Source organism: Dreissena polymorpha, chromosome 14 (assembly GCF_020536995.1).
Source record: "Dreissena polymorpha isolate Duluth1 chromosome 14, UMN_Dpol_1.0, whole genome shotgun sequence".
Lineage (NCBI taxonomy): Eukaryota > Metazoa > Mollusca > Bivalvia > Myida > Dreissenidae > Dreissena > Dreissena polymorpha.
The window spans coordinates 12,279,595-12,303,895 of NC_068368.1; the positions used below are offsets into that span (position 1 = coordinate 12,279,595).

Consider the following 24,301-nt stretch of genomic DNA (forward strand, 5'->3'; position numbering starts at 1 on the left):
GTTAATTTTGTGTTTATAGGCAGTTTCTTCTACACAAAAATCATGTTAAAGGGGAAAGTGTTGTCAATGATAAGCCTGTGAAAACTGCACAGGCTAATCTGGGCCGACATTTCCTGCACATGCATTATGCCAGTTTTACCAGAACTCTTTTACTCCTCACTTTGACCCTAAAACTTCCGAAATTGCAACAAATTAAATTAATTACATTATTATCTAGGGATGTAGATCGTTATCATAATAAGTATTTGGATATCTGTATATGGTATACGGATACTATCCATATAACCGTATAGATCAGAAATATTGACGAGTCATATGTTGATTCATATTAGTTTATTCTTTAAGCAATGGTCCTTCACAAAGTATAATATATAATAACTGTATATGCAATAAGATTGCGCATAATGAATTCTTACCAAATAAAGTACTATAATCCACAAGAAAATGACAGATAAAGTAATAATGCTTTGAAAACATTACAATATGCAACATGGCTTCTGTTAGCATATGAATATGCATGCATATTTACAACACGGCGTTCGTACCAAGTGTTTTTGAACATGTTCTAATAAAAAACAATTTGGACAAAAAAGAAGAAATAATTTCAGTAAATTAACATCTAAATGTTGATTGCAATTGCTTATTGTGTTTGCATACAAGAAACCTGTTAAAAAACTCAAATTAATTGTCAATTACTCGTTTAATTAGTTGTATGAGTCGGGTATACTGTAGGTTAAACCTGAACATTGCATAAAGACAAGCAAAAAAAGTAAGAAAAGTAAATGAAATACAAGTAATATTTTGATGCTAAATGATTTGAAAAGATTATAGTATAAGTTGTTCCAATTAAAACTAGTTAGTCAACAATGGATTTTTGAATACATTAATTTCTTAAAACATCCATATAGACACTTTTAACCGGTAAATAACCAGCTTTTATCAAGAAATATGCATGTAATAAGCACCAAAGATTGTGTCATTTTGTAAGGTTTTCAGCACTTTCATAACGACAGGAGTGTGAAAGCACCATCTGTTGTATATCTGTTCATTACATATCAATATAGAGCAGTTTTTTAATGTCCAGGTATCAAAGGAGACTGCCTGCAGGGGCCCATAGCCTGTCGGGATTCAATCAATATACATGATGAGCATGCATAATGAACAAGAGTGTGACTGTCAGACAGACGGATGGACGGACGGACAGTGCGATCACTATATGCCCTCCTTTGGGGGCATAAAAATTGTAATATTTTTCTTTCAACAGTGTAACAAACCTGTCCCTTTAAGATAACCCACACACACAGATTGGAAAACATTGTCAAGGGAGCAGTTAAATGATCTATTCAAAAAAATAATTGTTTGCTAACATGGTGACCAACCTGTCCCGTTAGGGATATCTCTCACAAAGGTAGGATACATTTTAACGGGAGCAGTTGGGTGTGACACCGGGTCAAGGCCACGCTCCAGATTCTCCAGCAGCAGTTGTTGGATACGACAGTACTCTTCATGTGGACGACAGAATGGCTCAATGATGTTATTTACCTGTCAAATATATCGACAGGGCTTAATGCATATGCCTAAAGTGTCATCCCAGAGTGGCCTTTGCATTTCACCCATGCTTATCAGGGACGCCACTTTCTGCTCTTTTTGTATTTAAACATTTATTGTTTATAATCTATATTCATATAAGAAAATTCATTTTTTAACCATGGACATAATTTCAACAAACTTGGTATGAGACCACCAAACGCTGTTAATACATGCTTAAACAACAAACCTCTGATACCAAAACTTTGAGACTCATGTTTCCAGAGCAGATCATTTAAGTGGTCACAATATAAACAAGACTATTGTCAAGCAATATAAGTCCCCTACCGGCTCCACCATTGTCAGAAATTCCACCATTTTCAGAATTTAAAAAATATATATTTGTTGCCATAGCAACCAGAATTTTTGACGTAGAAACAAAATGAAATGACGTGCATATTGTCCATATTGCCATCTATCGATGTTTCAAGTTTCATGAAAAAATATTTAGAGCTTTAAAAGTTATCGCAGGATCCAGAAAACCACCATTTCAGCAGTATTTCTAGTCTATTTGTTGCCATAGAAACCAGAATTTTTGACATAGGAACGAAATGAAATGACGTGCATAATGTCCATATTGACATTTATCCATGTTCCAAGTTTCATGAAAAAATATTAAGAACTTAAAAGAAAGTTATCGCAGGATCCAGAAAAGTGTGAGTGACAGACAGACTGACTGACTGACAGACTGGCTGACAGACGGAGCACAAACCATAAGTCCCCTCCCGTGAAACCGGTAGGGGACTAATAAAATTGAAACAAATTACCCCTAGAGCAGAGCATATGTTGAACATAGGGTCAGGATTTGAACAAACTTGGTAGAGGATTTCATATGATGCAATATGCCAAATATTAATTTACACATCTGGGCTTTGTTCTTTGAGAGATTATTTAATTATACGCATTTGAAAATACTCACATGGAATAATGTTTTGTGTTATACCAATTAATGACATATGGATATAACACAAACTTGAATAAGGTTGGTAAATAGCGTGTTTTGAGATTGCATAATGATGCTAATGTATACATATACATGCATACATAAACTGACAATTTATATCGCGCGCCGGATATATCACGGTCGCGATCTTTGGACCCCTTCAACCGCGATATATTGGAGTTGCAGTGTATTAGCTCTTTAGCTACTTAAGTCTACATAAATCATGTGACCCCTGGGGAGTGGCCATATTTCGACCAATGGGGCATAATTTTGAAACTGCATTTTTGTTATGAAGAGACTTCCTATAAAAAATTTTTTATAAAAGCGGGAATGTCATCCATGATTAGCCTATGCAGACAGTTAAGGCTATTCTGGGACGACACTTTACACACAGGGATTTAACCCATTTTTCCCAGAGTGGTGCTTAAATACCCACAAATTGGAAAGGGCTTTATGCAATAAGCATAAAACCAGAACAGCCTGTGAGTCACTTGCAGTCTGTTCAGGTTTTATCCTGTTCGCAGCTCATCAGTATCTTTTGGATTGAAATGAAGGCTTTAAAACTTGAGTAAAAAAAGAAAGGTCTTAAATTTAATTTGATATTGTGAAGGACTACAATGACATCATAGATGCTATCTGATTGGAAAGGGTTAAATACCCACCACATAGTCTGTGTTATCCGCCAGGATGCCCAGCAGGTTCTCCTTCACCTGCTCCAGCGAGAGACCCCCCACCTGCTTCTGCATCATGGACCCTCGGGATCCGTGGGACGTCAGGGAGGGGCGGGCCCGTGTGGCTCCCATGGCTGACAGGTCAGTGGCCGACATGACAAAACTGATGCCTGGTATTGTTGCTGTGGTGTAATGGGCAAAGTCATTAATGCTAAATTGGTCTTTGTCTGCTCAGGTACTACATATAAAAAGTACCCCAATACTCTTAAGTCTACAACAATTTACCCTGGGTACAGAAAATACATTTTAATTTAGCCACACTAAGCCGTGCTCCAGGGTACTTTCAAAAATATTTTCCATACCCCTGAGTACTTTGTAGCATATTTAAGATTACTTTTAAGATTAAGAAGCACCTCAGCCAACAATAACAAATCATGAAGCATCAAGAATGTTTGTAACTATTTAGAAAGCTGCACCATGCACATTTTTGACATTTGGCTGTTAGTGTGACCTTGATATTTGTCAAAAGGCTGAAACACCTTCTCCACATGGTGAACATCTTTTGGTGAAAAATTACAACTGCTTGAATGATGAAGTTACAGTCCAGACAGGCTGTTTAATGGCAAAAATTATCCTTTTTAATACTTCTCTATGCCTTTTTCATCTGTCATTACAATATAAACATTCTTTGTTGCCTTTTCAGTTTTCACAGGGGAAGATGTTGTTTTTCTTTTCAAGTACATTATGTATGTTTTTTTCCCAACAAACAACTTCTTATAATTGTAAAGTTTAAAAGACATTTCACTTACTTATATGCTTTGTCTGTTGTTGACTACTACTATACTGTATATAACTTTAGATACGAGTAGGTTGCATTAATACTTGTTTTGTTGTTGTTATTTTGGATTGCAAATCATTGCCGGTATTGTTAAAATAAATATTGTACATGTACTTGTTTGCAATTTAAAAAAAAATGTAGTGGAAAAAAAATTAACCACTGGCTTTTAAGTGCTACCTTGACCTTTGAAGAAGCAACACCGTTGTTACTCATCACATGCAGTGTTCACAAAGACGACATTTGTGGCAAATTATTTGAAAATTGCATGATGAATGATAAAGTCGCTGATTGGACAAGCTGTTGTATGGCCAAATGTGACCTTTAACCTCTTAGTGTGACCTTGACCTTTGAGACAGGAAGATAATTATATGCTGCACAGATTGATGTGACAAAAGTCACTGACAGAGATACACAGACTGACAGAAAACAGAGCCCGACAGACAGATGGATGGACAGAAAACATAATAATAGAGACATACAGACAGATAGATGGACAGAAAACATATTGATAGAGACAAACAGACAGATGGATGGAGAGAAAACATAGAGACAGATTGATGGACATAAAACATAGAGACATACAGACAGATGGATGGACAGAAAACATAGAGACATACAGACAGATGGATGGACAGAAAACATAGAGACATACAGACAGATGGATGGACAGAAAACAGAGACAGACAGACAGATTGATGGACAGAGATACACACATACATGCAGATGCATGTAAAAACATGAATCTAAATAAGTAGAGGTTTAACACTGGATGATCAAAGGGACCTTCGTCTCAGAAATTGTAAAAGGTCCTTTGTGAATGCTAGTATATGGAATGATCAAAAGCACAACTACATGACACAGTAGCATTTTATTCTGCAAAATTGCAGTACGCTGCAGCCATCAGTCTAATAGAGCAATACATTACTCAAATTACTGCATCGTTTCTATTTTCACAGTTTAACATCAGTAAGGCAGTTGCAATAATCCATGAGATGAGACTCATAAAAGCTAAAAGCATTCAAGAAGAACTTAGTTTGACCCGATCCTAACACCGGCTAAAAACGTGTCCCTTTGGTTGCGGATTATAGCATTGTATATTGCAAACTAAAAAGCGTGGCGAGTATGTATCTGAATTCATACATCCTGGCCCATGGAGAGATTGCAAATTCCAATGTCTGCAGCCTTTATCATGTCAGACGCCTTGTAAATCGATCAGAAAGGGTAAACGCTCTCTCAGACATTCAGTTCCTAAATTTATTTGTTTTATCCTTTGTTACATCAATTTTTGGTCAATATTTTCATCAACGTCAAAACATAACTCACGTGTAAATGTGTCGGGTAACCTTCCGTTGTCCCCTATCGAATTCCTTTAACCTTTTTGTACGCGAAAATGTAAGCACGACCTACATAACAACACGTACATGTAGAAATCAAGGAAGACGACTGTGCTAAAACTCGTGTAAGTACTTGCGCATTTATCAGCCTTTCTGACATATTTGCGAACAAAATAATTTCATTGTTAGTGGTTAATACATATGTTAATGGTTAAAACATCTATTACATTAAAGTTCATTTATAAAAAGAAGGAACGAATTAAGTGCAAATAACGAAATTAAGGAAAGTAACGAATCATTTAAGACAAATAACGAATCCTTAAGATCTCTATAAAAGAACGTCTGCCGAACATCCACATGGTTGGTCTCTGATATATAACAGATGACTGTTACAATAATTAGAGAAAACATCATTCTTAACAGCACATTATCCAGTGATCCAGTGAAAGAAATTACATTATTTTACGATATTTTTTTGGAAAGAAAAAAGTTGTTCTGTCATTTCTTGATTTACTTTCTTTCAAAATGAGATTCGCTACTTATTTGTTAAAGCCATGCAAAAAACATATTCTAGTCCTACAGCCGGCCAACACCGACATTGTAATTGTCAAATTACAAAATAAAAAGAAATTCGCACTTGAAAAAATAAACAATAAACTTGTTCCATTGGTTTTATTTCAGGGCATACATCAATACGTTTCCATGCTTAATATACAGCTGACCGACAAAATTAAGTCGTTTTTTAAAAGATACTATAGTGTCCCTTAAACATTTCCTATGTAAATGACATCAAACTAAATAACATTAGGCCTACTATCAAAGTAACGTACGTGTTTCCGCGTTGAAAGTCTTTTCGCGAAAAAAACGCCTCATGTGACGTGTACGTACGTTACTTAACCGAATCGCTTATTTTGGCGTTCATAATTGTGTTCTTTTTACTATAATAATATAATTTCTGAAGGTAGCTCGTAAAGACAATACATTTGGTAATCTTATTTTCAATCAGGCATTAAAACAACAACATGAAATAGTTTCGGTTCACCCATAATATGAAACAGTAAATGCATCAGACATGAACATATGGTAATATTAACACAAAATATATCATATATATTTACGTCTAAGAAAAAAACGCACAGGCATATTATGTTGATATCTACACACACAAAAAATAATCATTCATCTTCATCTTATTGGTTTGGTTAATAACTATCCAGATAAGAAAGTTTTGTTAAATAACGACTAGTAGTTGTCTCCGGACATGACAATTTATGAGACGATTAAAGCAAACAATTTTTTAAAAGTTAACAATTAACGGTAAATACAATGTCTTTATAGGGAACTTTTCACAGATTTTGGCATGCATTGAAGTTTGTCATTAAATGCTTTATATTGATACATGTAAGTATTGGATCTAAAAAGCTCCAGTAAAAAAAAAAAATTAAAGATAGAAAAAAGTAACCCTCAACTGTACTCGAACCACTAACCCCTGGAGTAAAATCTATTGCTTACATCATTCGGCAATCCGTGCTGATACAATAAATGATGTACCGGTATTTTATACTTAATATAAGCGATCCTCGTAGTTTCACAAAATATAGCGACAACAGCAGAACCCTCCAAATTATTCAATCCTTTCGCGTTGCAACGCTTTATAATTTTCAGGTTTTTAAATCGTCAAAAGATGCATATAATGGATATTCTATAGCACGATAAATGTTCAGTATTACTATTTCCTCACAAATATCATAACTACAACGAAACGAAAATTTTCGAGTCTGAAACATTTTTTTATTTTGTCAAAAAGTGAAAAGGCCCCTTTCAACAATTTATGTCAGTATACAGATATTCGTATCTAATCCATACGTTACAGAGTTGTATTTGACGGACTTCTTATAGCGGTGAAAATGAAAAGCATTTGCTATAATTTCTTAATGACTTGAACAATACCATAGGAAAAAGAAGACACATTTCATAGAAAATATGTAGACATGTGTCAATATAAGAAATACAAATATGGATAGTGTAATAATAAGTAGGCTGTAAAAGTGTAAAAGAGTAAGTAATTTGATGATGGCAGACAAAATATCAACATCAATAAAGAACAACAATAATAAAAACATTTATTGAATGGTATATGCCAGGTATTTACAATTAGTTTTATATCGTGTGCAGCGTCGTACTAATAAATAATGTAATGCAATAATTACAAAGCGACTGAATTTATGTTCTTTATAATAAAAATCAGAAAGATGCTAAGCACATTCAGAAATGTATGATGGAATATGGCGAATCTATAGTTAGTGCAATAAATTTGTATTGTGTTTGTATATTTTACATCTGAATGAAATAAACTTAATCTAAGAATTTTTTTGGCAAATTAGAAATTTCAAATCTTAAGATTGATCTTTATAGTTCGTTAAGTTACTGATTGTCGAATACAGAATAGAGATTGTACACATGTATTTGATATTTCCTTGACGGAGTAAATATACGTCCTTAATAGAAAATTTAAGAGGTGTTTTTGCGTGATCTCGCTAGTTGCTATCGATTATAAATTGTATTTTGTACTTGTTACAAATTTTGCAAGGTCGTCAATTTACGGAGGTGTTTAATTTCATAATTTGAGATTTGATAATTATAATGCATGTGAACTAATCACACCTATTTTAAAGCAAAGCTTCTACGATCGGGTGGACAAATTGCACGTGTTTCTTTTTTATTCATCCCTTGAGATCACTCGTGCAAATCGTCTCTGCAGTTTATGGCAAGCGGTTCGACGCATAATACCAAGAAACTAGGTTTCTCATGAGAACCTAGGTTCTCAGAATGAGTTCCTGGGTTCTCAGAATGGGAACCTGGGTTCTCATGAGAACCTAGGATTTCAAATGAGAACCTAGGTTCTCATGAAAACCTAGGTTCTCATTTGAAAACTTGGGTTCTTGAAGCAATGTGCAATCTTCAAGCGAGAACCTAGGTTCTCATTCTGAGAACCTAGGTTCTCACGAGAAACCTAGTTTCTTGGCATTATGCGTCAAACCGCAAGAAACTAGGTTTCTCATGCGAACCTAGGATCTCATTCTGAGAACCTATGTTTTCATGAAAACCTAGGTTCTCATTTGAAAATTTGGGTTCTTGAAGCCATGTGCAATCTTCAAGCGAGAACCTAGGTTCTCATTCTGAGAACTTAGGTTCTCATGAGAAAACTAGTTTCTTGGGATTATGCGTCGAACCGCTTGCCATAGCAGTTTAAACATTTAGCGTATGTCGCGAGATTGGTCGTTTGCCATATGATACATCGGTAATCCAATACAAGTGTCACACACTTATTAGAGCATAAGTTTCATGGCCGGATAACCATCATATTAAATGCGTCTAAAAGCGATAGGTTCCAGACAAGGTTTTAACACGTATATTCAACCTGCGCTAAACTACAAGTAGATTGTGTATTCGTACACGTTGAATCATGTTTTCCACAAATAAATTATATTTACCAACTAATGTCACGTATCCCACGGACTCGTAAGTTTTTTTTTAAGCCGCTCAAAATAAATTTAATTTAAATTGCCATGAACTAGTGATATTCATATTATACGCCCAATGTGTCGCATAGTGTCGATCGTATTACATTTTGAGTGTTTGGGCTGTCCATCAATTTACCCCAAACACACCCCTAACAGAAACAAATGCCCACCCCCCCCCCCCCCTCAAAAAAAAAACATCCCCAAAACAGAAAATCAATCAATCCATCCGAACACCCTCACAGCTATCAATTAATCTACCTGAACATTGTCTGAAAATGAAATTAAACGTTTAACATTTCGACATGCTTGGGACAGATTTTTTTTATAATTCTTGACGCATGAATGTTATTTGTGTGCCTTGTATGTATTATTTGATATGAGCCGCGCTCTGTGAAAAGGGTGTTTAATGCACGTGCGTAAAGTGCCGTCCTTGATTTGCCAGTTCAGTACGCACTGGCTTATCAGGGACGACACATTCTGCGTTTATGATATTTTTCGTTTCAATTAAGTCTCTTCTAAGTTAAAATCAAGTTTAGGAGGAAAGTTTCGTCCCTGATTAGCCTGTACGTACTGCATGGGCTAATCTGGGACGACACTTTACGCAAGTTCATTAAACCCACTTTTCACAGAGCGAGGCTCTATTGGACCCAATTCAGTCTGGACCTATACACATTTTGTTTTCAAAAGTCCCTGAGTGTTTCAATATAAACTCAGATGTGCTGTGTTTTGTGTTTTTTTTTCGGTACAAAGTAAGGGAAAATACAAAGAGAAATGCAAAATGCAAAACGGACAGCTTACGAGTTGTCTCCCTTATATAACACAGCGGCGAAGTGGCATGCGCGATCTGGTATTATCAGTAGTCCTCTTTTATACCGGATCAAAAAAAGATATCACGCACGGCCTTTAATCACGCGCGCCACCTCTTTTTTGAGATGCATTAATAAATGAGCCAATGTAACTTCCGAGGTGGCGCTCAGGCTCGGATGTTTTGAAATTTAACGGATAATTGTACAGGGAGATTAGGTTTAATGTGTCTTTTAATTAACATGTATTATACAAAAATGTTAACGGAAAAAGACCGACCTATCTTCTTTTTTTGGAGTGGATAGTGGGAAAAACAACATAAATGAGCCTAATTAAGATTCGTTGACATTGGCCTTTTAGTAAATTAAGCATTTGGATTAACGACCACAAATTATAGTTTCAAGAAGAAGTGTTATCTTATACTTATTCACGGCCGTTAATCACGCGCGCCACCTCTTTTTGCGATGCATTAATAAATGAGCCAATGCTACTTCCGAGGTGGCGCTTATGACCGGATGTTTTGAAATTTTACGGATAGTTGTACAAGGTTAGTAGGTTTTATATGTTTTTCCAACATATTTCGCATTATCTTAAAAATCGGGCAATGTAGTGCGATTCAGCGAAGATTTTTTCATCCATAAATGTTCAGAAAAATACCGTCGTGAAAAATCTGTATTACTTTTTAAACGGCAAAAACCTACAAAAACATCAAAAAACAACAGACAAAACCGTTTTAACATTACCTTCAAACGTGTACAGCTGACAAAATTATTAAATATATTATATACAGCTTAAAGTTTTTTCAAATATGCTGAAGTGAACAGTTCTCTATTTAATGAATCATGCGCGACATACAATGCTCATAACACATATCTCAGTACATTGTAATTACTTTTCATTTGCTCAGCACTTAGGCATTGCTGTCAAAGTCTTTTTTGTAATTTCTTTGTCTTACAATTATTGCGGTAGCCGAGCCTTAGTCTTGTCAGAGACCAGATACCAACACATGTATTGGTCCCTGGAGACGTAGATATATGTTGTTATATGTCTTTGGTCTTGTTTCAAGGTGACATTACAATGATGTAATCTTGAACAGCATCAAACCTATATCAATCCGTACTTGATGCACAGACGCGGTTGCACATTGCTAGTGCTGGTATACGAACCATACGGACCAGATTTGCGGACCATACGGACATGTCTTAACGCAATGTAGATTATTTTAATACACGATATACTTCAATAATTATGCTGTATGCTGTGCTCACTTTGAAACTATGCATCTGTCAAACATAAAGAACGGGTAATGAAACGTTTGAGTTCATGATTAGTTCAACAAGTTATTCATAATTTCAAATATGTAACTCATTTAAATTGTGCCATCATGAATTTATTAATATTAATTGCTTGAAGTCCTAATGCGTAACAGACGAGCATTTCTGCATTTTATTTCGCCTGACGACACAGTCAGTCACTCATGCGCAGTCACTCACGTGTTTAGCAAAGCGGTAAAGTAAACTAAGTTATTATTTGATGAACTTGAAATATATGTAGGTCCTTTAAATAACAAATCGCACGTGATTTGCACACACATGTTTCGCAAACCGGTTACGTAAAATAAGTTGTTATTCATCATTTGCCCTCACGTGTTTCAAAAACATATATGTACAGTTTTTTTTTATTAACTTGAAATCCATGTAGGTTAATTTGAATGACAAAACTAGATTATAGAATCATCAAAGTAATTCATCTTTGCTGTCTTAAAATCAAAGTCGTAAGAGTCGTTTGATCTATATGGATTGCTTGAATGCACTTAAATTAAATCATCATCCGGAGATGTGATAAATCTCATTTAAATTCAGGTTGATGAAAAGGACACTCATTCATGACGGTTTCTTAATGTATTGACATACGACACAAGCACATTTAAAACGTAATAAAACGAAAACATTACCTGCTCCATAGTTGTATTATAAAATAGTATTATGGCATGTTTAACAAGATCAAAAAGGCAAATCAACTATCATAGAAAAATATTAGCCAAATCAAAATGACAAAACATAATTTAAATACAGAAATCAATTTGTGCATTAATAGTAAATAACTAATCAATTAATGAAATATATAATCACTTTTGTTTGGAACTACCAGTATATAAGTATTATTATGTTTACTTGTAATTGTTTTTCAAACTACCGGGTAGTTACTTAACACAATTGCAGTGTGTGAAGGGGAAAAATGACAACACAAAAAAGTTCATTAGAGAAACAAAAAAACAACAGTTTACTAGTATTATAAACTGCAAAAAACATAATAAAAATATGTCATAAGTGTTTTGTAATAAAACACACTCGGACTCCTTTGTTTTTTCAACATAAACTGTGTTTGATGTTTGTTGAATAATGAGGAGGTATTCAGCTGTATTCAGTAGTTTTAAGAAACATCACTTCAAGGTTTACTTTGGTCTCACAAATGTGTATTCATTACTGTTACCGGTTATTGAATAACCTTATATATTTATACTTCTAATTTGTTTGCATTAAAATACCAGCTATATATATATATATTATATAAATAATGTTTTAGAATTTTTTGTTTGGCGAAAGTAAAGAAAATAACTTTGCTTTGTTTATTGTTGTTTTATTGTCACCCATTTCCTAACAGATCAAGAGCTAGCCGATAAAACTAAAATCCACACTCTGGCACACTCTGGCAAAACCAGGCTTTACTCAAGTATGTGAAGTATCCACCCAGATCAGCCTGCGCAGACTCTACAGTCTAATCATGGCGACACCTTCTGTCAAGACTGAATTTCCATTTTTAAATCCAGTCAAGGTGAAAAGTGTTGTGATTGATTAGCCTGTGCAGTCCACACATGTTAATATGGCACGACAAACCACGCACATGCATTAAGCCACTTTTTCCCAAAGCTAGCCACAAAAGATATGTAACAATAGATCAACACCTTCACAACAACTTCATCAAACACTTGTTATAAATAAATGCAAAGTTACTCCATTCATTCCTTTACAATACATACAAATTCGTCTGTTTCATACTTCAAAGAAATTACCCTTGAATTACGTTTTTTATTTCTATTTTCCTACAAAATTAACTATAATTTTTGTTAATTTCAGTAATTATAAACATATGAACATATACATATATTATTGATCAAATTCAGTAATTCATAATAACATCACTTTATTATGTATCAGCATTTTATGCAGATAAAAAGCTTTTCTATTTTTCTTTCATCAATATTTCATAAAATCTTTGTAAAAAAAATTGAAAATGTCAAGCAGGCAAACAATTTTTATAAATATTGTAAAAAACAAAAATTAATCCATTTATATTAAGAATTTCATTAAATTTACATTCATACAAGTACTTTGGTTGACATTATAATTATGATGTTCTGATAAGACAACATTTTAGATATATGTAATATTCATGTGGAAAAAAAAAGAGAGAAAATATTGCACACCAAGTTTCGTTGAATCTCAAAAATAAAAAAAAATCTAACAAATACACCAGATATTTGTTAATTGAGAAACAAAAAAAACAACAATTTGAACTTATGTTCACTTTTAAATAGTAATTTTACCACATTTGAAATATTTTATAAGAATATGAATGCATCTGTTTTTATTTTATTATGAAAAATCAAAAATATTTGAGACAAACATTGTTAACAGAGGTAAAGGAAAGAACCCTACATATAATGCCTCTTCACATTGTTAATACTCAAAGCAAAACATTGCAAGTTATAACCCTTTCCCACTCAAAAGAAAAGTGAAAATGGCTCTTTTCAAACAGCATAAAACCAGAACAGCCTGCGAGTAACTCGCAGTTTGTTCAGGTTTTATGCTGTTTGCTGCTAATAAGTATCTAAGGGTTGGAAATTAAGCCTTTAGAACTTGAATCTATTTAGAAAGGTTCTTAATTTTATTTTCAAAGGGACTGCAGACCTGTCAAAAAGCGTATCTATGTGGAAAAGCGTTAAAACTGCGGTAAAGACAACTTTTTAATAACCATAAATGGTAAAGTAAATAACTTGCTATTTAAACCGTCAATAATTTGTCTTTGCTTATCACAATTTTGGCACTTTTGTTTCAGCTTATCTCAATAAATGTAAATATAATTTTATATTATTTTTTTCTACAAAAGGCGAAATAATTCCTCAAGTTCACAATAAATACACTTGATAAACATTTACATTACATGCAGAGCCAAGTTTATGAACCACAGCATGGGATCAAATCAAACAATTCAATATTAATCGAATCTGAAAAATTAATACAATAGTTGTGTAGCTCGAACATACACTCCCACTTTCGTTGATAATCCTACATAGAATTATTCCATACTTATTTTGGACATTTATTCTCGAATGTAAACCTACAACATCTTGACCAAATAATGAAATAAGGAAAATTCTTATCTCATTTAAAGATATTGAATTGAAAAAATTGAATTATTTGAATTTTATTTCTTTGTCCATTTTTATTAATACATATTTGAAGAAAGGATATGTTTTACAAAAAAGAACTCTACAAAACGAACACAAACAAGATAAGAACAAAATATGCCAGGAAATGGAATGTGTTTCTAGCTAATTAAGGGCTGTCGTAAGAAAACAGGGCTTAATGCATGTGCATAAAATATCATCCAAGATAAGACTATTCTTATCGAGAATTGCACTTTCCCTCTATATCGATTTGTTGATTAACCCTTTAAGCGCTGGAATGGAATTTCGAAGGCCTTTGCAAACAGTTTGGATCCAGATGAGACGCCACAAAACGTGGCGTTTCATCAGGATCCAAACTGTTTGCTATTCTGATAGTATTCTTTGAAAAAAATCGAAGAAATGGCTTATTTTACAAATTCAGCAGACAACATTTTAGCAGACGACAAATTACCCAGCATGCAAAGGGTTAAGAAGAGACCTCCTTTCAACGAAAAATTCCATAATAGGGGAAAACGTTATACCTGATAAGCCTGTATGGACTGCGTATGCTAATAACTGAGAAAACACTTAGCACATATGCATTAAGCTCAGTTTTCCAAGAATGTGACTCATGTAATGATAGGGCCTTATTTCTGTAACCCTTGCCCACTTAGAAGCAAAGTGAACATGGCTATGTGCAAACAGCATAAAATCAGAACAGCCTGCAAGTAATTCGCAGTCTGTTCAGGTTTTATGCTGTTTGTTGCTCAACAGTTTTTAAGGGTTGGAAATGAAGCATTTCAAACTTGAATCTGGTTAGACAAGTCATTAATTGAACTTAACTTTAGGGACTTATAACGGGTCAAAAATAAGTATCTAAGTGGTTAAGGGAGAAAGGGACAGAATGTTTTGTTTTTTGCATCTGCACATCACAAACAATCCACTAAAAGCACATTTCGGGGTAACAAGTAGGAACACTCATGAAAGACTAAAGTAAATATTTCAAATAATTACAAATTCAACATCAATAGTTTTTTCACATTAAAACATAAAGTATTACTGGTATACAAATACAATAAAGCTTGTTTTCACACAGGAAATAAACAACAGGACTGACACTTGTATTTCTTAAAGGTTACAAATCTCCAAGCCTGTATGTTGCAGGATTGTTACAGAATAGTCTGTAAACAAATGTTAATAAGTAATCTTCAAAAGTATGATACGGAAATGTTCGGACATTTTTTTTCGATAAAATGCTAAAGACCAGCTTAGAACTCTTAAAAGCATGCTAAAGAAATATTCCAAAGAAAGTCTGCTTAGCCACATGCAATTCAACAGTGAAGAACGTCAAATATATGGTCAATAAATAAAAAGGCATTCATGATACAACAAAAGTAGGCTTGCTTAAATCAATCGTGCAGACAAGGCCTTAACAGCTTTAGCTATTGATTTCAGATCTGTGCTTTCCATCGCTTCTTTTGCTTGATTAGCCCAGTCGGTATTGTGAATGTTTTTGGTGGTAACACATTGCTTTTATGTTCAGTAGGTAAATGTCTGTAGGTACATGTAAGCCAAGTAACAGCCAAGCGTTGAAAGCTGACAAAAACTATAATGGAGTCTTTTAAAATGATATTTATTTCTATCACATATTTTATGAGGTCAACAATAACACAACAAGAGATTTATTAACAATAATACCATATTTGAACCATTCTTCAAATCTTGATGACTTTTTGTGAAATGCTATTTTATTAGGCAAGCTCGCCACAGTATATTACATGTAAATGTACATTCCGACAAAACTTTTATATAACAGCTTTGCTAATTGTCCACCAAAACAGCTTGGATTTTAAGAATTCCAAAACTGGTTAGACTCTTTCCCATAAAAACTGCATGCCTTTTAAATACTCTGAAACAGCTTAGAATCTAAACCCCCCAAACTGTATGCATTTTAAACATTTCAAAATATTTAGGACGGTACGCATTCATTTCATTTTTTGAGCTGAACAAATTACTGTTTATCAAAACTGAACCTTTTCTGTTTCAGAAAGGAATGAAGAGACAACAACTTCCAAAAAGTTAAAGTTTAAACATTAATGTTAACACGTTTCCATAGAAATCCTTGGACTTATTGAATAGCTCTCGAGACAATTTCTGGACTAGAACCAGTACTTGGGTGTCTTTGTGGGAGATCTTAAGACTGCTCTAACAGTGGGATCAAACCCGTGACCTCGCAGTCACAAGACTGACACCATATCCACTACGCCACGCAGACCTGTAACTTCCACCTGATGACAAACTAAGGATGTGTTAAACTGACAATCAAGCATAAGGAATAAGCCACACCTAATTATTTCATGCACTGCAATGTGTGCAGACAAACATACATAACACCCATCATGGATCCCAAATTTAATCCCAAATCAAAAAGTTTATGTGAACATGTAAACAGCATCAGATCAAAATCTATGATAATATTCGACAATGTTCCATTTAAGTTCCCATTTTCTATGCATATAACTTATTGTCAAATCAAAGATACGATCTCCCAATTAGTCTTATGGTGTCCAGGTTTCAGATTTACAATGATTTACATTGGGATCTCCCAAGTTTTGTGTCTATCAAAGAGTTTACAGTATGATCTAAAGGCTCCATACTTTCAATTTCTGTACAAGTTTCAATCTTTAAGTCTAGCATTTTCAATAAATTTATGTTAAGATCCACAAATTTCATTTATGCTCCGAGTTGATGGGTATACATAAAAGATCTTAAGAGTTTCCTGGCTTCAAGGAATTTAAGTCAAAATCCCAAAGTCTAACAATTTTATGAGTTTAAGTTTAGATCCTTCACACCGCGGGCCAGTGGTTGTTGTTGTTTTTTCTTTTCTTCTTCAACCCTGTGTGCAACCGCGGCAACCAAGGCGGCTCCCTTTCCACTGCCATCGTGAGACAGCATAAGACGGAACTGAAACCAAACACAAGCAAATTAATTCAAAACTCTTTTATTTACCATGTTGTGTCAAAAGCCAAATACTAAGTAAGAAATAAAAATAAAATCTTTGTGAAGCTAGTGTCCAGATTTTTGCAATAATTGTACTTTTATACACCGGCGACAGTGTATAAAGAAAAGCTCAGATTTACAGATCAATGCACAATTTTACATGAATGAAAACCATGTTTTGCAGTGTATTTTTTTCACCATTCATGGTACACAGACAAGCCCCTTCACTGGGGAAAATTCTAGTTGTTTATACTTTAATTAAGACATTGTTTTTTATTTTTATTTTGGCAAACATACACTTGAAAATTAAGAAGTAAATAGTTTTCAATATTGTACTAATTTGATTTCAACTAATACAGCTGGATAAAGAGATTGAATTTAGATATTTATTTTTTTTAAGTTCAATTGGAACTATTAACCAGTCATTCTGGAAAAAAACACTTTTTGATAATGGTAATGGGGACCAAATTTCGGCCCCAAGTATGACCAAATAAAATAGATCAGATGACAAAAGACAGCTAACCTTGATGCCTGGGTTGACGAGATGCTCAGTTTTCTCCATCATCAAGTCGTGGAAATGTGGGTGGAAGCGGTACAGCGACCCATCAACTGCCACTGCCACGTCCTCTCGACCCATCTTGTTCAAAAGACAAGCAATGCCTGAAAAAGATCAGCCAGGCATGAAATGAATCTTCTTCACATATAATAATTGATAAAGAATTATTTATGAGTCTTCCTCACATATAATAATTGATTAAGAATTATTTATGTATTACCTTGTACTAAAGACTTGAACAAACATTTAACCAGCGTTTTTTTGATTATTTTGGAAAGGGGTCCCAGGCCCTTTGTACTTTGGAAAAATCTTAGCATTTTGAGTAAATTGGTGTTGTTTGTTTTGTAACAAAAGGTGTATAATTGAGAATAAGTGTTTTCCATATTATGCTTATTAAGAGTCATAACATACACCTCGATAAAAGTGAGTGTTTTATAACAAAACAAATACATTGTTTCAAAAACCTTCGATTGAGAATTTAAGTTAGTCAATTGGGAACGGTGCCAACTTTTGGCCCCAAATTTGACCATAAAATCCCTGCTGCTAACTCACCGGCAGATGCAAGGTAGGCAGCTCTCGTGGAGATGAGACAGCAAACGTGTTGCACAATACGGCAGTCCTCGTCATTATACTTCTTGATGTCCAACTCCTCAAATACTTGTTTTGTGTTCTTGAAATGTTCATCAACGTCACTAAAAAAGCGACAGTACTTTTAGACAATTTAAACAATATATAGTGTTGTTTATATTTCCTTAAACACTTGTTAAGTGTTTTTGAAATGTTCATCAGGGTCACTACAAAAACAATAGACAGGCCTTGGAGACAATTTCAATAATATATAGACTAGAGTGTTTCCAACTCGTCTTAACGCTTGTTTAGTTGTTGATGTCTTAATAAATGGACTTTCAGACAATTAAAATGATGTCTAGAGGATTATATGCATGTTTTCAATGTGATAATATATGATCATTATCTATACAGGATACAATCTATAGTGTTCATGAAAATATTGTATCTTTTCCAGCAATGGCATTTTGAATTATTACATCAAAAACAAACAAATCTTTTTACTTTTTTTGCTACTGAGTATTTTTTAATGTTTTGTTAGAGTATTTTAACACAGTGCATGATCTATGGATTTATCCCACTGATGTATGTTTATATTATGTGTATTTATTAGAAATAATTTTCACTCCTTTGTCACATGCCAAAATGCAGGTCAATATTGGCAGCCCATGTCATAATGACATTCCATTTTATATATTCACACAACACAAAACATATTATTTTTACTAGTGAGTAGCCAATCACATGCTAATGTCAGCACAAAAGCTCGCTTCTCAAATCAGACCCATATTTTGTCACAAAAGCTCCCCTCTTAATTTTTAGACACGTATTTGGTATAGAAACGTCCCATGGTTTTCAACTCACCTCTCAATTTCTGACACGTATTTCGTGTAGAATCGTCCCATTGTTTTCAACTCACCTCTCAATTTCTGACACGTATTTCGTGTAGAATGGTCCCATGGTTTTCAACTCACCTCTCAATTTCTGACACGTATTTCGTGTAGAATCGTCCCATGGTTTTCAACTCACCTCTCAATTTCTGACACGTATTTCGTGTAGAATGGTCCCATGGTTTTCAACTCACCTCTCAATTTCTGACACGTATTTCGTGTAGAATCGTCCCATTGTTTTCAACTCACCTCTCAATTTCTGACACGTAATTCGTGTAGAATCGTCCCATTGTTTTCAACTCACCTCTCAATTTCTGACACGTATTTCGTGTAGAATCGTCCCATGGTTTTCAGCTCCTCCGACCCTCGTCCGTGAAAGATGAGACCGTGCTTACACAACTTGACGAGGACCAGTCGCACAATCTCACCCATGTACATGCCAGATATCATCTTCTCATATCTGCAATTAGTAGGTAGAAAATGTAACTGTTGTAAATGTTAATTTGAGCTCTGTGAAAAGGGGATTAAATGCATATGTGTAAAGTGTCATCCCAGATTAGCCTGTGCAGTCCGCACAGGCTTATTAGGGACGACACTTTCCGCCTAAACTGGATTTTTGCTAAGAAGAGACTTTCTGTAAACAAAACATATCATAAAAGAGTAAAGTGATATGTTTTCACATCACATTCTTACACGAAGTACAGTCGGAGAACCATTTTTAAAATAATATAAGACCTTTACATGAAAAAGGAATTAAGAAAACCTATTTCTCTACAAAGCTGTGCAAAATTAACCCCATAACATGTAATTTCCAAGCTACACCTACACTTGTTTGCCGGGGTTTATGGAGTGCCTGTCCACCTTTCTGTCGTATTCGGTCATGATGAAGTCCAGGGCACCGTCGTCTCCAAGGGCTCCCCACTCCGTGTTGATGATCACCTGCACACATAGAAACACTGATTTTTGTTTGCTTGATATTTTACAGCTTTTGCCTTTTGGATTAGAAACAATAGGCAGACAAAAATTAAGTTTAGGTGGAAAATGTCGTCCCTGATAAGCCTGTGTGGATTACACAGGCTAATCTGGGACAACACTTTATGCCCATGCATTAAACCCCCTTTTTGCAGAGCGAGGTTCATATGTATGTGCAAACAGCATAAAACCAGAGCAGCCTGCGAGAAACCCACAGTCTGTTCAGGTTTTATGCTGTTTGCTGCTCATCAGTATTTTAATGTTGAAAATAAAGCCTTAAAAACTTGAATCTAGTAAGAAGAGTCTTCAATTAAATGTAACTTTCTAAAAGTGTACTGTGTTGTTTTTTTGTTGTTGTTCAAAATCAAGGCCGGTATCTGGCCCCATTCCAAATTGAAAAAAGTATATATTTTTCCCAAAATATTTCCCTAAACATTCCCAAATGAAAGTTTCCAAAAAAAGATTTTTTTATTTGATCAACATTTAGTTTATATACCATCCAGCTCTACATGTTCCTCTTTATTATTATTGAATTTAATATTTAAAATACTTAAATTCTCATTTTTGTAACATTTATAAGCAAAGAAAAGAACAACACTAATTTCCAATTTTTGTCAAAAAGCCACAATTTTTCCCAATCCAAAGGGACCCGGCCCCATTCCCAAAATGATGGAAAAATTCGTCTCTAGGTTGTAAAGGGGTATATGACTGTATCATGTATATTATCACCTGCTGGGGTTCCTCCCAGTCCCCGTCCCACAGTTCCACGTTCTCCAGTCTCTCAATGTAGCAGGCATTTGTACCCGTTCCTGCAATAAAAAAGTATTCCTTCATAAGAGAAATATTTATTCATTTTTTACTTTTCTTTGCTAATGAGTATTGTTATAGTTTGAAAAGGGCATTTTTACACAGTGGGTGATATATGGATATTTATCATAGATATATACTATTTGTTTTTTTTACCAATTTTATTTATTTTGTAAATTTGAAATATATATTTATATTTAAAATTACATGTAACACAGTTTCAGTGAAAAATTCTACTTGCATCCAAAATACAGAAATTGTCTTAACAAAAATATAGTATTTTATTTATATTTTAGGCTTTGCAGAAAATTCATTTTGTTAAATACATTTTTGGTAGATTGCATCAGTATGACACAGTGACACACATAGCAGTAAATATACAAATGATTTAATAAGCTATAATACATGATGGCATCGGGCCAATTATTCTCTGTATTATTACGCAGTACCAGCTCACCAATTACCTTATAAAAAATTTGTATAATTAATTCCATTACATGTATTTAAAGCTGGATTTGAATGTAAATATTGGCACTCAACCAAATCAATATCTTTCACAATGTAGATTTTAAATACATAGGAGTCATGCCAAAAAACCCACTGAGTTCATATACAGCAATTTCTGCCTATTTTCTTTGTGGCATATTCACATCGTAATTATTATTATGACCTACACAGTCACATTTACGCCGCACATGTGTTGTTCAATGAAAGAGACGACAAAAGGTCTAAGCAACCTTTGTACATTGACTGCCTGGGATTCATTTGAATACATAAAAATACAGAGTGCCAAACTAAAACTATGAATGGCAATAAACAACTTAAAATACAACCACCTACAATTGGATTGACAGATTTGGATCACAGATGTGGAACAATTTTGAATATGGCTTATTAAGCATGAACACTGCAAGACACAAAATACAAACTCATGTTAACTGAAAATAATAAGACCTGCCTGTTTTTAAATCACATCCCATAAGACTATATTGTCAGTATTCCACTTGTAATACATGCAGTTGGAACCTAATCAAAAAGAGGACAAAAATGTCGACAGAATTCGACTGGTATTCACAAACTCATTTTAAGACTAAAGAAAAGGCTGATAACCATTAACCAATAAAAATGCTGTCTGCTTTTGAATATATACAGGTTTTAAATGTACTTTATTTAAAAAATAAATAGTTTTAAGTGAATATTAAGTTTATTTAGAGGTAGATTCTCAAATCTAGGGCCTCCATATTCTTGAAGTGTTAAAAAATTGTCAAAAAATATAGTGCTATGTGACCTATTCTCCTTGTCACAAAAATCTTCATTTTTTAATACAAAATCAAGCTTTCCCATTACGGATAATTGGATTGTGCAATAGCAAAATGGTGAACATTATTGGTCTGATTGGCACATTTTCTGGCTTTTCTTGCTTTTCTTTTTTCATTTTGGCATTCACAAAACAATGAATGCTATACACACCGTTTTCTTCGGTACTCACCAAGGATGAGTCCTATAGCACAGTGGTTGTCACTGTGTGCGCAGGACATGAGAGCCCCCACCGTGTCATTGATCACAGCCATGCAGTTGACCTTGATGTCCTGCAACAACAACAATGATGATGAGGATGAGGCTCAAAAACAACAACAATGATGAGGATGGGGCCAACAACAACAACGATGTGGATGGGGCTCAAAAACAACAACAACAATGATGATGTGGCTTTTCTTAAAAGACTCGTTCTGCAAACACTGGGCTTAATGCATGTGCATAATGTCACAACTTTCTGCCTTTAAATGAATTTTGTTTAAAAGAGACTGCCTATACACAAAAAAATCATTTACTGTGGAACGTGTTGTCGGTGATTAGCCTGAGCATTCCTTGTAAGATAAGATCTGTGTAAGATAATAATATAATATTATAATAAAATCTCATGTTGTCAAAAAATACATTATGGTGTGTAAAAAACATCCTGCAATATTTTCCACTAACAAACCAATTTACTTTTTCTTGATTTTTTAATGGACGTTAAGCAAATTGTGCCTTTTCACCAAATGATGTCTTGAGTCCTGATAATTAGTGCTTATTACTATGGCTTAATTAGTTTATCAATACAGCTTAACATTCTAAAATATAAAAGGTTTAAACAATTAAACTTTTCACTATTTTTCTGTGTATATAATTTACAACCAAGGCCTAACACTCACCCCACGTCTCTCAATGGCATCATGCAAAAGCTGTACGATATCATTTCCTTCAACGCCCGCGCAGTTAAACCCCTTCGTCCAGGTCGTAAGGATGGCCTTGTCAAGGCCAACCTGTTTGCAGGGGAAGCTGAATGTGAACCCCAGGGGCAACACCTTCTCCATGAGGTTGTGGTCCTTCATGAACTTGAAGATGCACTCAGCGATGTGGTCAAACAGCTGTAAGAGAGGAAAGGGAAACACTAATGAAATCAAGGTAATTAACCTATTACTACTTAGATACATTTTTTACGAATTTGTAGTCCCTAAGAAAGTTAAATTAAATTGAAGACCTTTCCTACTAGATTTAAGTTTTTAAGTCTTCATTTCTAACCCTTAGATATCGATGAGCAGAAAACATAATGAAAGTTTTATGTTGTTTGCACATAGCCATTTTCACTTTGCTTCTGAGTGGGAAAGGATTAATGGCTTTATTTGCCTTATGACTTTTTTGCTTGTCACACCATGTGCGTACAGGTTGTCTTAAATATTAAATCTTAAATAATACACTAACTACTCCAGCAACTGTGCTTTTCTTCATTGGTGTACCTCATTTACATCAAAGAAAAAGTAAAAATTCTAACTACCCATTCACAATCAGACAATAACTATGGTACGTTATAGAGATTTTTCAAATGGAAAGAAAATGAGATAATATTAAGGAGAAAATAAATTAATCAAAAGTTCAAAATAAACTTATGAATGTTATGTCATAATGTTCAATTACATCATCAATGTAAAAGTGCATTTTACATTAGGACATCTTAAAACTCATTTTCTAGGAACTAGGATTTGTCATTAAATTTGTAGTATTCTGTGAATAAATGGAGAGCTCAGAAGGCTAAGTGTCTGATGCAATGTAATTGCAATTAAGTATCATTGAAGGCGAGGCCCTTGGATCAGAAGATGGCAATTTACCAGCCACTTGAATATGAAAACACTACATTATTAAGGAGGCAGTCTACAGTTTTGTAGCCCTATTTGCACATTGGCCCCCGGTCAATTTCCTGAACATAAGGTGTATGACCTAAACAAAATTGTTTTTTGACTCCAGGAGCTTAAATGTAAGTACAAATGGTCAATATTCTACTAATTTCACATGTTTTCAGTAATTCGAAACTAAATTA

General features: G+C 34.2%; 1 protein-coding gene across 1 annotated transcript in view; it reads right to left on the reverse strand.

Moving 5' to 3' along the window:
• Nucleotides 1-24,301, reverse strand: part of LOC127857177 (hexokinase-2-like) — a 73,671-nt gene that overhangs the window by 24,567 nt on the left and 24,803 nt on the right. Inside the window, exons 4-14 of the mRNA XM_052393594.1 lie at nucleotides 23,139-23,354; nucleotides 22,433-22,532; nucleotides 20,866-20,945; nucleotides 19,991-20,103; nucleotides 19,469-19,624; nucleotides 18,260-18,399; nucleotides 17,675-17,811; nucleotides 16,980-17,115; nucleotides 6,204-6,278; nucleotides 3,193-3,383; nucleotides 1,380-1,542 (exon numbers count right to left, since the gene is read on the reverse strand). Coding sequence (XP_052249554.1) covers nucleotides 1,380-1,542; nucleotides 3,193-3,383; nucleotides 6,204-6,278; nucleotides 16,980-17,115; nucleotides 17,675-17,811; nucleotides 18,260-18,399; nucleotides 19,469-19,624; nucleotides 19,991-20,103; nucleotides 20,866-20,945; nucleotides 22,433-22,532; nucleotides 23,139-23,354 — 1,507 coding nt within the window. The remainder of the gene's footprint in view (nucleotides 1-1,379; nucleotides 1,543-3,192; nucleotides 3,384-6,203; nucleotides 6,279-16,979; nucleotides 17,116-17,674; nucleotides 17,812-18,259; nucleotides 18,400-19,468; nucleotides 19,625-19,990; nucleotides 20,104-20,865; nucleotides 20,946-22,432; nucleotides 22,533-23,138; nucleotides 23,355-24,301) is intronic.